We start from the raw sequence: 14,815 nt of genomic DNA, 5'->3' as shown, positions 1-14,815 counted from the left end.
GCTTTTGGGAATTAAATATAATGGGCAAAAAAATGACGAGGGAGGAGTCTCAGCGCTGGGTAGTGAAGAACCGCACTGACCCCAGATAAATCTGCTTGCAGAGAGCAATGTTTTTTTGTTTTTTTTTTTCACTTTGCCAGCATAGCTGCTGGAATGAACCATAGGAGTTACCTCTTGGTTTTTCTGCCCACAGGATCAAGGCTAATCCAAGAATAGCAGACAACCCATTCTGGCGCTCTGCCCGTGTTTATCGCTGCCTATCACATAGCATGCTGTTACAGGCTCATTTCTTTAATGCATGTAGTTTGTATTCATGTCCTGCTCCAAAATGTACCAGCATTTAGCTTTGCAGGAGGAATTGTTGCACATGGCAAGGTTCCCTCGGTCAGTCTCCTTGGGGTCGGTCATAGGTATCAGGTCTCCAAATGTCAGACTGGTTCAGGGGAGACCAGGATGTGCCAGCCGTTTCTGGTCCTCCCGCAAAGAAAAAAAAAAAAAAAAAAAGTAGTAGTATTTAAAACAAGGACACGAAGGGACTTTTAAAGATTTTTCCATGTGAGTTGATTTTGAAGTTTGAGGAAGTTTGTGACCTGCTGTGTAACCCAGCGCAAGCACGTTTGGGCTTTTAGAAACTTAAATTGTGAAAGCACAAACAACAGACAGCAATTTCTGAAGGGCGTGCAGATGCGAAGCATCCTTTCTGTGGGTCAGGGCACGCCCAAGGGGCAGGAGCGAGGTGTATTCCCACCCCACCTGCCCAACAGGCACAAGCACTGTTTCCTTTAAAGCAACTGCTGCAAAGGGGCTGGGCCACAGCTAGATCGTGTCCGGAAAGCCTTTTGGGCTTGGAAAATGGAAAGCTTGCAAGCCAGGGTAGTCACCTTTTTTGTAAGAGTTGGGAAAGGCTTAACAGATTCGGTGCAAATGACCTGGGCAGAGCCCCCGTCCTGTGGTGGGAAGAGGCTGTGTCTCAGCGACAACACGAGGATGCTCTTGGCTGGTCAGAGATGGGGTTTAAGACCCAGGTCCTATGGAGGAGATCTGTAGAATTGAGCTCTGCAAGCCTGGTGGTACCAGCTGACACGCAGAGGTGACTGGCAAGTGCTGTTTTCTGTGTCTGATATGAGATTCAGCAAGTCAGTCCTAAGAGTTGCATCTGATCTTCTTGCAAGTGATTTAAACGTACAGCTGAGTATTAACTGAGGTCAAGACTGCAGTTAGGTCCAGAGTCGTGCAAGAATAGTTCATCTCCCAGATTGTCTGCAGTAGTTTTCAGCTTATGGAGAATTTTAGGATGTCGAGGAGTCGGGAGGAGCAAGAGGAGCACGATCGGTGGTTTCCCTTCCTCCGCGTTTCCTCTGTTGAGGTGGCTACTCGCCGTGCCCGTCGGGGATCAAATGCTCTGTGTGTGTCTGGGGGAGGCAGATGGAAGTCAGTCACATCCCTGACCGCATAACTATGACCATATTGTTGTAGTTAAAACTATCGTGTATATCTATCTGACTCTTATCATCAGCTATATACAATTTCAGATGGTTTTAATTATTTTCTCTCTGTCTAGAAACCAAGAGTTCCTTCTGCCACAGCATACAGATGTTACAAATATGTTTTTATAACAAGACACATGGCACATTCCAAAGCAGCACAAGTACTTGTTTTCAGCCTGAAAATGGAATCTTTTCCCTGTTGTTAAAACAAAGTTTGTGAAATGTGATTATAATAAATAAACAACAGACTTGATGGTCTTTTTTAAGATTCATAGTGAGTTCCTAATGATTACTTCATGGTTTTTTTTTAGTGAGTTTCAATTTAGTTTTTACTTTGATTTGCAGTTAACATGAAGTAAAACCTGTCTGATGCTGCACCTTATTTCTCTGATGCTGCACCTTATTTCTAAGTGCGGTTTGCAGACAAGGGTGGAAAAGGGGGTATTTCTGTCTGTGGTTACTAGGATTGGGAAGAAAGATCAGAGCTGCCAGTTCTAGATTTAACCTATTCTTGTACCATTTTATATTCTATAAGCAGAGGAAACCGTGAAGGCAGATTCAGTGGAGAAAGGATCCCAATAAATATAATATTATCCAGATGTTTTTCATTCCATTAGTGTCTGACTGAAGGATAACTCGCTAAACTGTGGAAGTTAGTGTTGTGGCATATCCAAGCCAAGACCTTAGTAACTTGATAATGATCCACTAAAATTTGAGACGTCTTATCTTCTAAGATGTGAGCCAGTTATTGTTTCAAGGGAATTCAGAAGAAAACTTTCTTTTTGGGCCAGTTGGCTGTGATTAAATTTCATCTTCCTTTTCTGTGAAGATCTGGGACCGTCTGCTTTGAAAGACGTGGCATTTGTTGAGATGATCCTTGAATCAGATTCAGCATTGTAATTCCTATCTTTTCTCTGTAAATGTGGGGGAGTTTTGCAAATTCAGTAAAATATTTTGAATCTGAAAGGAGTGGATCCTGACTTAAGCTGGTTGTGTTTCGGAGCAAAGATTTTGTGTTTTTTTCTAAATCATCATTTCTGTTGTTATTTTATTCACGTATAATTACATACTCAGAGTTTTGTATTTTTTTTCCTGCAGCTTGAAGAGGGGTTTAGTGTTCGAGAATCCAAACTGTAAATATGCCACTGTTTTCCACATCAACATGACATGGTTTAGGTTTTGGATACTCTGTCTTGCCTCAGAGTCTCTTCCCTTCTCCAATTAATGAGACTTCACTCTGTTCTCTTTTTGACTCTGTTACCATCCTTGGGGTTTTTCCATCTTGGTGTAAAGTTCAAACAACGCCTCTTCTAGCTACCCTCCTACATGATTCACCATTTTGTTGCAGATTAGTCTTACTCCTGCCTGTTTTTCCCTTAAATAGTTCTGCTCATTGTATGGGGCTCTCCCAGGACCCCTAACTAGGAGCCTTGAAAAGCTATGAAAAAGCCTGCTTGGCTTACTGGGCAATCTGGCAGTCACTCTCAGTATCCCTGCTAGTCACATTACTCCCTTCTCTGTGTGCACATGTGCAATATGACTTTTAAGCTTATTCATTTTAAAAAAATACAAAAGAGAACAGGTGAGACTGAGCTATAGCTTTTTATAGCTGTTCTTAACTCACTTTGTGTTAGTGACTTTGAGCTCTGTCATTTTAGGGTAAAATGGGACTGAACCATAGAGTTTTGTTCCAGCATTAAACTCAAATATTAGCTCACTGCACTGCACTGAAAGCCCTTCCTCTTTTTTCAGTCGCTTGCAAAAAAATCACAATGATCTCTAAAGATCTGGGATTCTCTGCATGTAGCCTCTGTATATTTTCAGTAAACCAAATACAGGGGAGTTATTGTGGCGTACCCCACTTGGACCAGAAGTATTCTGATATTTACATGTGCTTTGTGATGCTAAAGTTTGTGTGTGTTTAAAATGTTAGCAGGGGCTTATAGAGCAGTTGTTACAGATGAAGGGGAGAGAAAGCTGTCCAGTCAAACCGTTTAGAAGACTATGGGACGGGCTGGGTGAGAGACTGTCTGTTGCGTGTGTGTCTCAGGACCAGCTCAGACTGCCAAGAGGGAGACAAATTTTGCTGTTCTCACCTGCTGCCGTTGGGACAGTGTTTTCTTTCCTGCTTTAGAAGAAGGAGATTCTTGTTTAGGAGAACACGGTGTTTCTTTCTTGATGTTGCTGTCACTGTTGGCTCCCTCTTTGTTTTGCTGGAGCAAAACAGGAGGTGATGAAAAATAGAGAAGAAGAGAGGTGGCTGCAGGCAAAATGTCTCCTTGCCTTCCTCCTCTTTTCTCCAGTGATCTTGTCGCTGGACCCTCCTGGGGACCTCCTGGGCACCTCCTGGGCATGGATAGCATGGCTGTTTCTTCTGGGAAGACCTACTGTTTTCCTCTGAGACAGCAGGTATTCCTCACCTCTGAAAGTCAAGCTCCGAGTGTGTTGTCCTAGCATTCAAAGCAGAGGAAGGATGACATGGTTTTCTAACTCCTGTGGAGGTCTTTCCTCTTTTGCATACAATTAACTTCCCTCTGCCAAAAATCTCTTGGCCCCAGGGCCAGTTTCTTTGTGATGCCTGAGTTAACACTGAAAGTCTGTGATCCCACAGCATCTCCTCCAGGACTGCAGCACATGATCTCCGCATGCCAGTCATGTCCTAGGTCATTCTAATCAGATGAGCATAGTACGTTTTCCAGGAAAAACTTACAACTTGCTATAAATTCTCTGCCAAGTGCCGCTGCCATCAGACTTCTCGGTTATGTCTAAATAAAACAACGTGTTTCAGTTCAAATGAGGGGAAAAAGCCCACAATAGAGTCCATTCTTTCTCAGAGCATGTCTCACCCAGCTCCAACCTCAATCCCCTTGGGAAGGAAGCGACTGTCCAATTCTAAATGGAGAAAATTTCAGAAAACCTACGGATAAAATATTGACAGCACATGACTGTATCAGACATCGCTGCAGTTCTTTACAAGGTGTGTAATAGATGAGCGGTGTCCATTTTACTTTCCCCTGCTGTGTGCTTTCCCATTTTACGTTTGGCATTGCTCAAAGACAACTTCATGGCAAGAAACTCAACAAAGCCATGGTGGCATTCTTCTTCACAGAAAACAGAGAGTATGTGTCCCTAGTGAACTACTGCTGCGAGTGTGACAGATTCCCAGGGCTGGATCACTTCATGTGCAGAATTTAATGAGCTGCCAAATGCTTCTAAATGTCAGAAAGTCCAGAGGAAAATGCACAGTACAGAACATGGCACAGACAGAAATCAATTCTTTAGCTTGCAGCATCTCCCAGTTAATTTTCCATGAAGGTTTCTCCCCTTCCCCTCCTCCAGTGTTTTTCAGACTGTGAAATGATCAGTGTTTCCCTAGAGGCAGAGAGATGCCCAGGTTAAGGGCCACAGGGATGATAATTGTGTTTATTTTCTAGAAAAAGAGTAATTGCATTTATTTTTAGTGTGATGCAGTGCCAATGTTGGAGTTTCATTCAGTTGAACTGCATCTCTTTCTTTCTGCTCAGATCATGCGATAATACAGCTTATCTGATGTAGTGTCAGTGAGCAAAAAAACACAGAGCTGTTCCCACGAGCATGCCCACGCGGACAGTATGAAGAGAGGAAATAGCTGGATAAAAGAAGAGTGTGTGTGTCGGAGGGAGGGTAGAGAGCCCGTCCTCAAGCTAGAAATTTTCAAGAGAAGTAAAGCTTCTAGAGCGAAATAGAAATTAAAGTCATTGTAGTCACTCCTGATAGAATAATGATTTATCCAACTTGCACAGCAGTATGAGTAGTGGGGTTGAGACAAATTAGGATAGCAGTACGAGGAAAACATCCTTCCTGACATTTCTTTTTGCAATCCAAAGTCTGCTCTCCTTCGGGCACAGGGTAACTAGGCAGTCTGTTGAGCTGTGAGTTTTAAAGCCTTTGGAAAAATCTGTTGAGACTAAAAAAAATAAACAAACAACAAAAAAATCTTTCTCCTTTCTATTCATCCGAAACCAGGTTTTCCACGTTCAAGGTCTGCTTGTGCATGGAAGCCATTTATAACCCTGGCACATGTGAATTTTTTTACAGAATGGAAATTTCTTCATGATAGGTGTTAGTTCTGGTGCAGACTCAATGGTATTTTCTGTTGGCTGACCACAGTCTCTTGCTGCCTAGTGCAGTGTGTAACAGTTACCAAGGTTTGGCTCCTTACCTGAGAAGATCATCAGGACTGTGCTGGATCAACATGGTTCTCTTTCTAGCAGTGTTCCCACCATGAAAGTGTTAGGGAAGCTGTAATGTGGCCTGAATAGCTTATCTACCACAAAAGGTGGTAGATATAATTGCTTTTAAGATTCCTTTTTCCATTGCAAGATTAGTTTTTCCATCGCTCCTGACGTGTTCGCCCCATCTAGCTTTGCGTATTTAATTCTGGTGCTTGTAGCCTACCTCTCTGGCCTCACCACACCTCGGGAGCTTTGAACTCTATACTAGAGGCTCTGCTGAGTACCTAGAAAGTCTAGAGAGTTCACTTAGGCTCCTCCCTTAAGTGTCTGAATTTTAAAAGGTGTAAATGCCTCTCCCAAATGCCTGTTGTGGTGAATTGCTGCTCTTCCCTTAGGGAAGTCAGTCAACTCTAAAGCTGCGCTGGAGGGATTCATCCCATCCCATGTGTCTGGGACAAGTTAGAAAACCTAAACAGGTTGGGGAATTCAAGCTGGGCTTCCAGAAAGTCTTTCAACTGATGAGCTACTGGGTAATTTTCAAAGTAGTGAATGTAGCAGCCCTGATGTTTTGACTGTTTGGCATAGAAGTAAACTGGTAAAAGCAGTAAGTAGGTGTCCCGTTAAAAACACCCTTGTGTTGGCAACCCAGGATTGATCAGATGCTTAAAAGGACCTCTGATTTTGTAGATGCTGCTTTGTTACTCGGAAGAAGAGAAGGAGCAGAGGGAAAAATTGCGCACGTTTGTAAAGAAATAATGGCAGTGTTTTAGAGTGCACTTTGCAACCGGCAAAATGGAAACAGATGGCACATATTTTACAGAGTGGAGTTATTCCACCCTGAAGGATGTTCAAAGTCACACAAAGGGAGTTCTGCTTGCAAATCCCATTATTGATAAATGGTTTCTAACGGGATTGGTGCTGCTTACTCTTACTGTGCTTGCATATGTGCGCACACATATACATGCACAGCTTTGAAAATGCCTTTCATGGGTTCAGCTCCTTTCATTAATGCCAAAATCATTTAATATTTTCTGATATGTATCTTTTTTTCTCTGAACTTTGTAAAGGAATTGGTACCTTCTCCCCTCGGTTATTTTCCTTTGAACGCTTAAATGAAAAGGGCTTTTTTTTTCAGCGTTAATAAATTCGTTACTGGAAACGGGAAAGATGTTTTCAATTACAGCTGGCACGTCTGAGCCTTCCACCAGGGTGGCAGGTATCCTTGGGGAAAACCCAAGCAAATAACAGATCAGTCTGGCTCGATCTTGAGAGGATGGATGAGATATGTGGTGTATGAGAGTATTACGGTACCCATATATTATTGTGTAATCTCAGTACTGTGTTCATTCTTATAGCAGGAGTAAAGGGGACCTCTTCATAAGCTAGTCCGTGGCTGTTATTGCTCTTGTTATTACCTTATTTATATTCCTTCATTGCCTTGCAACCCTTTGTATCAAGTAAAACCTCACTGTGTTGGATGCTGTACAAATTAGGAACAGATAGATTGCTTTTCCACAAATTGCTTACAGTTTAAGTAATGTTGTACATTTATTCTCGCACAGAGATGTCTCTACGTTAGTTGTTACCTTTTTGATTCTACTCATTCCTTCCTAGCAAAACAGTTCACATTAAAACATAGCTGCAACAGTTCTGCTGTGGTCCAGAGGGTCAGTTGTGCAAAAATGGATGCCTGAGCTCTGCATGTAAGAAATGTAGGATGTGAAAAGCTATTGGATACTGATAATGTAACGTAAGGATCAATGGAGGTAGTGCTGAATTAGCCTGGTTTAACTGAAGTTTCAAACAATCAAGAATATTGTCAGTGTTACTAAGTGGGCGGTGGAGCAGCCTGTACATATGGATTATTTAGAACAACAGACACAATTATTGTATAAGCTGCACCGATGAGACGAGAGCCCTTCTGGTCCAAAACAAAGTGTTGGCCCCTTGAGCTAGGGGTGCCTGACCTATAGCTACTAGTAGAAATAGGTCCCTTATATTCAGTCTGGCCCTATTTCCCACAGGGTAAAACGTATTTCACAACACCAGCATGTCCCGGCATGACCCCGTTTTGGGTAAGAAGCAGTTCAGATAACCAAGGCTGAGCAGTTCCAGTTCCTTCCACCTGCTGTGACCTGCTAGTCTTGCTGAGCACAGGGACAGAGTTTGCCTCTGCAGGTGGGTTTTATCTGTGCCGGCCTCCCACAAGCATGCCCAGGAAGCAATGAAGAGTGCTTTTGCATCGCAGTAAAAGATAGCAGGCCAATATTAACTGTGATGTATTTTTTTTCCTTGTTTGCACAGACCCTTCATGCTTCTGCCGCCGCTGATGGAGTGGATGAGAGTGGCTATCACCTACGCTGAGCACCGGCGCAGTTTAACTGTGGACAGTGATGATATCAGGCAGACAGCCAGACTGCTCTTACCTGGACTGGACTGTGAGCCCCGGCAGCTAAAGTATGTGGACTAAGCTTTATAAGCAGCTAAAGTAATTCTTCTTACTGTATTTCATGGGAGCCAGGGCTCCAAATACTATATGGGTGATACATGTTTAACCTTTTAGTATTCCAAGAGATAAAGAAACTTCGGCGAAACACTGCAGCTGGGGTAGAAAGACTTTGTCTTGCCAAAAGTTACGTAGGAAGAGTGAGACAGAGAAGGATTGAAATACAAGTATTTGGGGTTTTATGCCTTAGCCTTAATGACAAGATTATTCTTTTGCTTTTTGAGATGCCTTGATGAAAAGTGTCAGAACCTTTTAAAATCTTCCCCTTGCATATATGTTGAATAGGGATTTGTAATTAGCTTGGTTCATTAGCACATCATAGGTATTTTATTCAGGTTTGTAGTCCTTTAAGTTGCTGTCATTAGCACTGGTTTTGATATCAGGTTTACATCTTGAACTTTAATATAAGGTAAATTCATGTTGCTTGAGTGAATTTGTCCCCCATATACCTTTGGGTTAAATGAGTGGGCGGGACACATTAATAACAATAAATAATACTTTTATCGTGCTCCTAAGTGATTGTATGATCACCTGAAAAGATAAAAATACACCACCATTACTCTTAGAATTATTTTTCATGAACAATAAAAGCAACAAGAGGCTTTTTAATCAGGAGTCCTGGATCTGTTTTTGTTGCTCTTTACCTTTTCCTTCTGGCAGTCGGAAAGGCTCTTGCTTTTTGCTACATCTCTGTCTCCCCATTTGTGAATTGAAGGGTAGTACTTATCACTCACAAAACCTAATGCGAAGCTAAATTACTTGGCGAGTATGGTGGTACAATTAGATGACTGAGTGTTTTGTTGGCTGCAGCTGCCTCCTAGTCTTATTCTCAGCTCTCGGTTCCTGCCGTTCTCCTGAGAGGTGGTACCTGACCGACAGAGAGTGCTGCCAGTCTTTTTAAAAACTAAGTTAAACAGGTGATCCTCAGCAGTTATTTAAACTCCTTGGCTTCAGACTGGAAGGGAGCAGCTGAACTTGGACTTGGCATCTACAAAGCAGCAGTTGTACGTTTAGTCCTGGAACACTTTTCTTGTCCCTTTTCTCTGCCAACGTACGTGTGCTCTGTGTCAAAGCACACACTACTCTGGCTTATGGGTGGATGGTAGGTGCTAGTGTAGGCAACTTAATATGGCTAAACTAATTTTACATATGTGCCTAATGCTTGCCAAAACCTTTGAAATTCTTTGATGAACAGTGCCGCAGAAGACTAAACTAATCCCAAGTACTTCCAGTCAGTTTCATGGTTTTTCTTTCAGTCTCTCCTTTAGAAAGACTTCTGATTTCAAAACTGAATTCAAACGTTCTGCTTCAAAGGCATCCCATCCTATCTCTGCACTGTTTTTTTGTGCACATTAACGCACAAAGCACAGGTAGTCCCTTACTTTATAGATCCTGTACCTTAAAAAACAACCAAAAAAAAAGAGGGCAGGGATTTGGGTGTTTGATTTTGCTGCTGATGTGAGCTAAAAGGAAACGCTTAGAGACAGCCTTTGTGAAAATGGAGTTCACCTCAGTAACTTCAAACTGAAGCCATAATGATACAGCTATGAAATGAAGGTCTTGATAGCAACCCAGGAGGTCCAAAATAATGTAGACAATCAATAAAAGTGAGAAGCAGGTATAAAGGGCCTCAGCCACACTATGTGGGATAATGCAGTTGCTGGATTGTTAAGGGTTAGCAGTACCGGCCCAGGGAAGGAGTATGTTAGAGGTTCCTATACAGTTTGTTGTTATTACAGAAAGAATGGCAATTTTGTAAGAAAGCTAAGATGCTTTCACACCTTTTACCTCACTGAACTGTTCCTCCATAGGGACGTATGGAGTGTGCATTCCCTGCAGGTGAAACAACCTCTGCTTTCAAGTAACACAAGTTATCTCTGTAGTAGAGGACAAAAATCAAAGTTAAGCTTGACCAGGTCTTTGTTCTGAACTGTCTTGCCTGAGTTTTATTTTCAGAGGTTTAAGGATGTCCTGTGATGTGTGGTATGAGACAAAGAGCATTATCTTTTTGCTGCATGAAAGATTGAAACTAACAGAAAACCACCGTGAGGAGAGAGCAGTGCCTCATTTCCAGTGCCCATTATATGATCTTTTAAAGCAGTCATTTGTATCTCGCCATTACAGCACATTTAGGGGAAAAGGAAATCTTGCAACTGAAGCCAACTTTATCCCTGGCTTGCTGTGCGACTATAGGCAAATTGCAACTCGCTTTTCCTCATGATGCACAGGCTAAAAGTCATATAATGATAGCTCCTTGCAGTGGTGATGCATCAGGTAGGGTATGTTGAAATCCCTGAAAGAGTTGTGCAGAAGAACAAAGTATAATTAGTATAACCTGAAATGCAGACGTCTAATATCTGTTCTCTGACACAGACTGATTGGGCAGTATACTCTTCCACAACAAGTGGTTGTGTATTAGTGGATGAAGCCTTCTAATAGGATGCTCTCAGTTTATGTTTGCCGGATAATTTAGGAACATCATCAGTACTCACCTGTTGTTACTGGTTAAATGATAATGTAAGTGGGGAAATGCTAGATTACAGAGAACTGTGTTTCTTTTCCACCTACTTAAATACAAATGCTGGGATTTTAATATTAAGTTGTTATCACACACTGCTTTTGAAAAATATTTTTTCCTCACTGCAGGCTAAATTTACATCACTCACTACCAGTAGTTATAGTAGCAGTTACTGCTTATGAAACCCAAAGAGCTCAGCAGGCTCCTGCTCCCTCCAAGCTATCCCTTCCCAAACCAGGACCTCAGCCCCATCCCTTTCCCTTCTCTCTGGGCTCTGTCCCCCCATCTCGATGTCTCTCAGTCCACCTTCAGTTCTTCGGTTTATCCCCTGGGCACAGCTCAGCGTCCATGGGAGCTGCTCTCTGGGCAACTGCAGGAGCACAGGCTTTACTCTAGGAAGCGTGCAAGAGTTTGCCTCTCTTCTCCACAAGATAACAACTCACACGTGGAAAACCTGCTGTGGTTACAGCTGCTGCACAGCGGTTGTGCATGTGCGAGCTCTTTCCCTCCAGCTCTGGTAGGATGCTCTAACTTTTATTGCACTCTAACAGAAAAAGCTACTTTGCAGCTATGATAGAAGAGCGTGCTGTCAAGCTACCGCTACAGAACAGCAAATGTACAGTAACTTTTGCATGGGCTGAGCCTGCGAGTCCCCCAGGAGTAAAGCTCACAAATTATAACTTCAAATTCTTGTGCCTGAACTGGCCTCCTGGCAGCTCTGCACCAAGAACTACATCCACCTTTTTGCTGGGTCTCTCTGACAGCTCCGTGCGACTGTTTTGTTTTGCTGTTCGCTCTGCAGGGCTCCTTGGTGAATTGTCCCCCACCACCCTTGCTCCAACAGTGCCTGTAAATAGCACTGGGTGGAATCATGCCTGTTAGCAAAACAAACAATGTGCAAAGACAGGTACCATCCCTTCAAAAGCTTTTAGTTTCTGAGGTTTACTGGATTTCAAGTGATGTCATTTTATTTCACTTTTTTGCATAGGATTCTTCTTCTCATTATTGCTATACAAAGTCATTGCATCATATTTTACATAATCTTGTAGCTGCATGATACCGTACCAATTACCTTAGTAGAACAAGATTACTAATTTGCTAGCCTAGCCCTAGGATTTATATATGTCTAGCATTAAGCCTTTTACCTTCCTGTCTCCTTGAGCTCTGTACTGTATGCATCCTAATCTAGTACCTGGGTGCTTCAGAGATCCTGTCTTCTGATGTACTCATCTGCCTTGGAGACACATTTTATTTGCAGATGTATCCCCAAAGAGCTAGTGACTCCAAGAGTGTCGTTTTGCTTCCTTGCTGACTGTTCCCCAAATCGTACCCTGATGTAGTTCCTTTCTGAAAGCAGCTGCGGTGAGATGCTGGTTTCCCCTGTACAATGTGACCGGTCACCAGGCTGTGGAGGGATCTTTGTTAACTCAGCATATTGTTCATACCATCTGCTCACCATTTGTCATCCACTATCAATGCAAGTTCAGAAGCATTAAAAAATGACCAGCTGAATTAAAACTTGAGTAAGATTCCTCTTGAGTCTTCTATGTGAAGTGAGGAGCGTTTTACTTATCTGGCAGGCCATACAAAGTTTCCAGAAGAGGTTACCCTTGCTGAAAGAATCTGATTTTTCAAAGGAACTTGGCAGGCTGATATCTCACTCACTGAGAGTTTGCACAAGAGCCTCTGTTGAAAACCAGACAACTAGTAGAGAAGGCATTCACCCTGAAATAACATCAAAGGGCTGACCATATCAATACCCAGCTGAGATAGGAAACACCTCCAATTTGGCAATGTTTCTTCAGTGAAGGAGATACACTTCAGGTTTGGAATTCAGAAGTCTCTGAGCAGATAACCAGAGGATTTACAGTAATCCCTGGACTCCTTCCAAATGAGATAAAGGTCATTTGATAGTCATCTAAAGGATAAGGATTTAATAGAACCTCATAGAAATGTTAACATACTTCCTTTTATTGAGGCATTGCAAAAGAGTTGAGAATGTTCCACTACCTAAATTTAATGTTGATTTCATTTTTTTTTACACCCCCCCCCCCCAAATAATAAGGATCATTATCTTCTTTCAGAAATGCCTTTTATTTCAAAATTATAACTAGTCTGGTAAACAGACAGCGTAATTGTTTCATCCTAGAACTACGCTGGTATTTTATTAGATAACACTTTCTCTCCACCTCTTTCTCCTCCTTGCAGTACGTTTTGCTGTATGTTTGATGGACTATCCTATAACAAGTAAGAAAATACAAATATGATACCCAACATATATACAGCTAATTATTTAAAACAACTGGGTTTTAGTGGGGTGTTTTGTGAGAAGCAGAACTAAGGAAACCTTGTTGCTGCTGGTTTGCAGCCTGTGACACCAGTCCTGCCACAATAACCCCAGTTGCTCGGTGCCCGTTACGGTATGGGCATGTTCCAGCATCCCTTTCCCGTTCTGCTGGGTAAGATGTAGCAGAAGCGGTGCCTGGTCCAGAGCTACCCTTCTAGTGAGGGCCTGCCTGGAAGCTGCCACTCTTGGCAAGGAGTAAGGATTTCTTCTTGCCTTTCCCTTGGAGGAGGGCACCGATGAGGTTTCTCTACTTGGACACCTTTTAAATTTTTTTTTTTTTTTTCCAGTGTTTACATGAACTTACTGTGTTTCTCTGAGAACTAAAACTTCTATCTCCAGTATGAGTGAAGTTAGCCAGATTTTTCAGAAATGATTACACAGTGGGGAAGGAATACTATAGGTAAAACCATGAAAATTTGTAAGCCTGATTTCTGCAGGAGACAGGGCTAAAAAAGAAAGAAAAAACCCTCAGAAATTATTTTGTCTTTCACAGACCTGAATGCTGCTTTAGTTCCTTCCGGAGACTGGATGCTAAGGCTGCTACTGAAAAATTCCAGCAGGATCTGGGCTTCCGAATGCTAAACTGTGGAAGGACAGATCTGATCAACCAAGCAATCGATGCACTGGGACCTGACGGGGTTAACACCATGGATGATCAGGTATGCCATATAACCACACACACACAAATTCTTTGCATGAACAAATCGCGTGTTCCTTTCCACGTGGCAAATCAATACACGAGGTCGTGTTAGTTGCCTCTCCAGGGCTTTTCTAATTCTAGCTTGTGTTTTAGTCTGAAAATGTATCCCTTAAAAAAAACCAAAAAAATAACCCCCCCAAAAGCCAGTCAAAGCCTAGAGTGAATTGTTTCTTTATCAGCTGGAATGTAGGTCTGTTCCTTGGATGGTGTCTCTCGGACACTGATGGAAGACAGGTTAATACGCTGGCTGGGAATGGAAAGTCTGATGTTGTCTTAATGCTAAGACCATGTCAAAACAAAGTGGGTTTTGCCACTGACACTCTCTTCTGGTTCAACAGCCCAAATCCAGTCTGGGTCAGTGATGAGTGACCAAAAGGTGTTACTGTCTGATGGCTTTCAGGTGCGAAGTGAGTTAGTTACACGTTCTCAGTACAGGCTGGCATATAAGAAACAGGACCGAGAATCCCAGTGGCGTTGGTATCACTCAGTATTAGCTTTGTTGAAAGTCCGTCGCGCTGATGTGTCTATTTTTTCGTTTTTACCTGTTCCCTGCTCAGCTACATTGAACCGTAGGGATTTGGTAGTCTGGGGAGTCTTTGGCTGCTTCTGCTTGTGCTGTCAGTCCCGTCAAGTAACAGCAGAGTCCATTCTCTGGGGCATCATTCAATGCATGGAATTAGCTTTTAATTTAAAAAAAAAAAAAAACAAACAAAACCAAACCCTCCCCCAAATCAACACTCGTTATAGCTGTCACAGCAATGAGAATGTGCTGTCATGTCTCAGAAACAATAGGATGTTTAGCAGTAGGAAGGATTTACGTTCAAGTAGAGAGGTTTTCTCATAGACAGCATTTTACTGTAGTAGCATTTCAGACCAAATTCTGAAACTGGCACGTCTTCCATGGTACTTTCCACGTCTCTGCAATTTTAAAGGAAATGTGAACGTGTACACAAATACAAGCAGAAACAACTCCTGCACAAGCTTATATTTAGGTGTGTAGTTGTCTTATTTACATATCCAATACAAGAAGCTTTGTGGTCACA

General features: G+C 42.4%; 1 protein-coding gene across 1 annotated transcript in view; it reads left to right on the top strand.

Moving 5' to 3' along the window:
- ABTB2 (ankyrin repeat and BTB domain containing 2) overlaps positions 1 to 14,815 on the top strand; it is a 135,327-nt gene that overhangs the window by 102,229 nt on the left and 18,283 nt on the right. Inside the window, exons 4-5 of the mRNA XM_075048320.1 lie at positions 8,006 to 8,158; positions 13,566 to 13,731. Of these exons, the coding sequence (XP_074904421.1) occupies positions 8,006 to 8,158; positions 13,566 to 13,731 (319 nt within the window). The remainder of the gene's footprint in view (positions 1 to 8,005; positions 8,159 to 13,565; positions 13,732 to 14,815) is intronic.

The sequence above is a fragment of the Buteo buteo genome, chromosome 16, assembly GCF_964188355.1.
Source record: "Buteo buteo chromosome 16, bButBut1.hap1.1, whole genome shotgun sequence".
NCBI lineage: Eukaryota > Metazoa > Chordata > Aves > Accipitriformes > Accipitridae > Buteo > Buteo buteo.
This window is presented reverse-complemented; position numbering and strand designations above follow the sequence as displayed.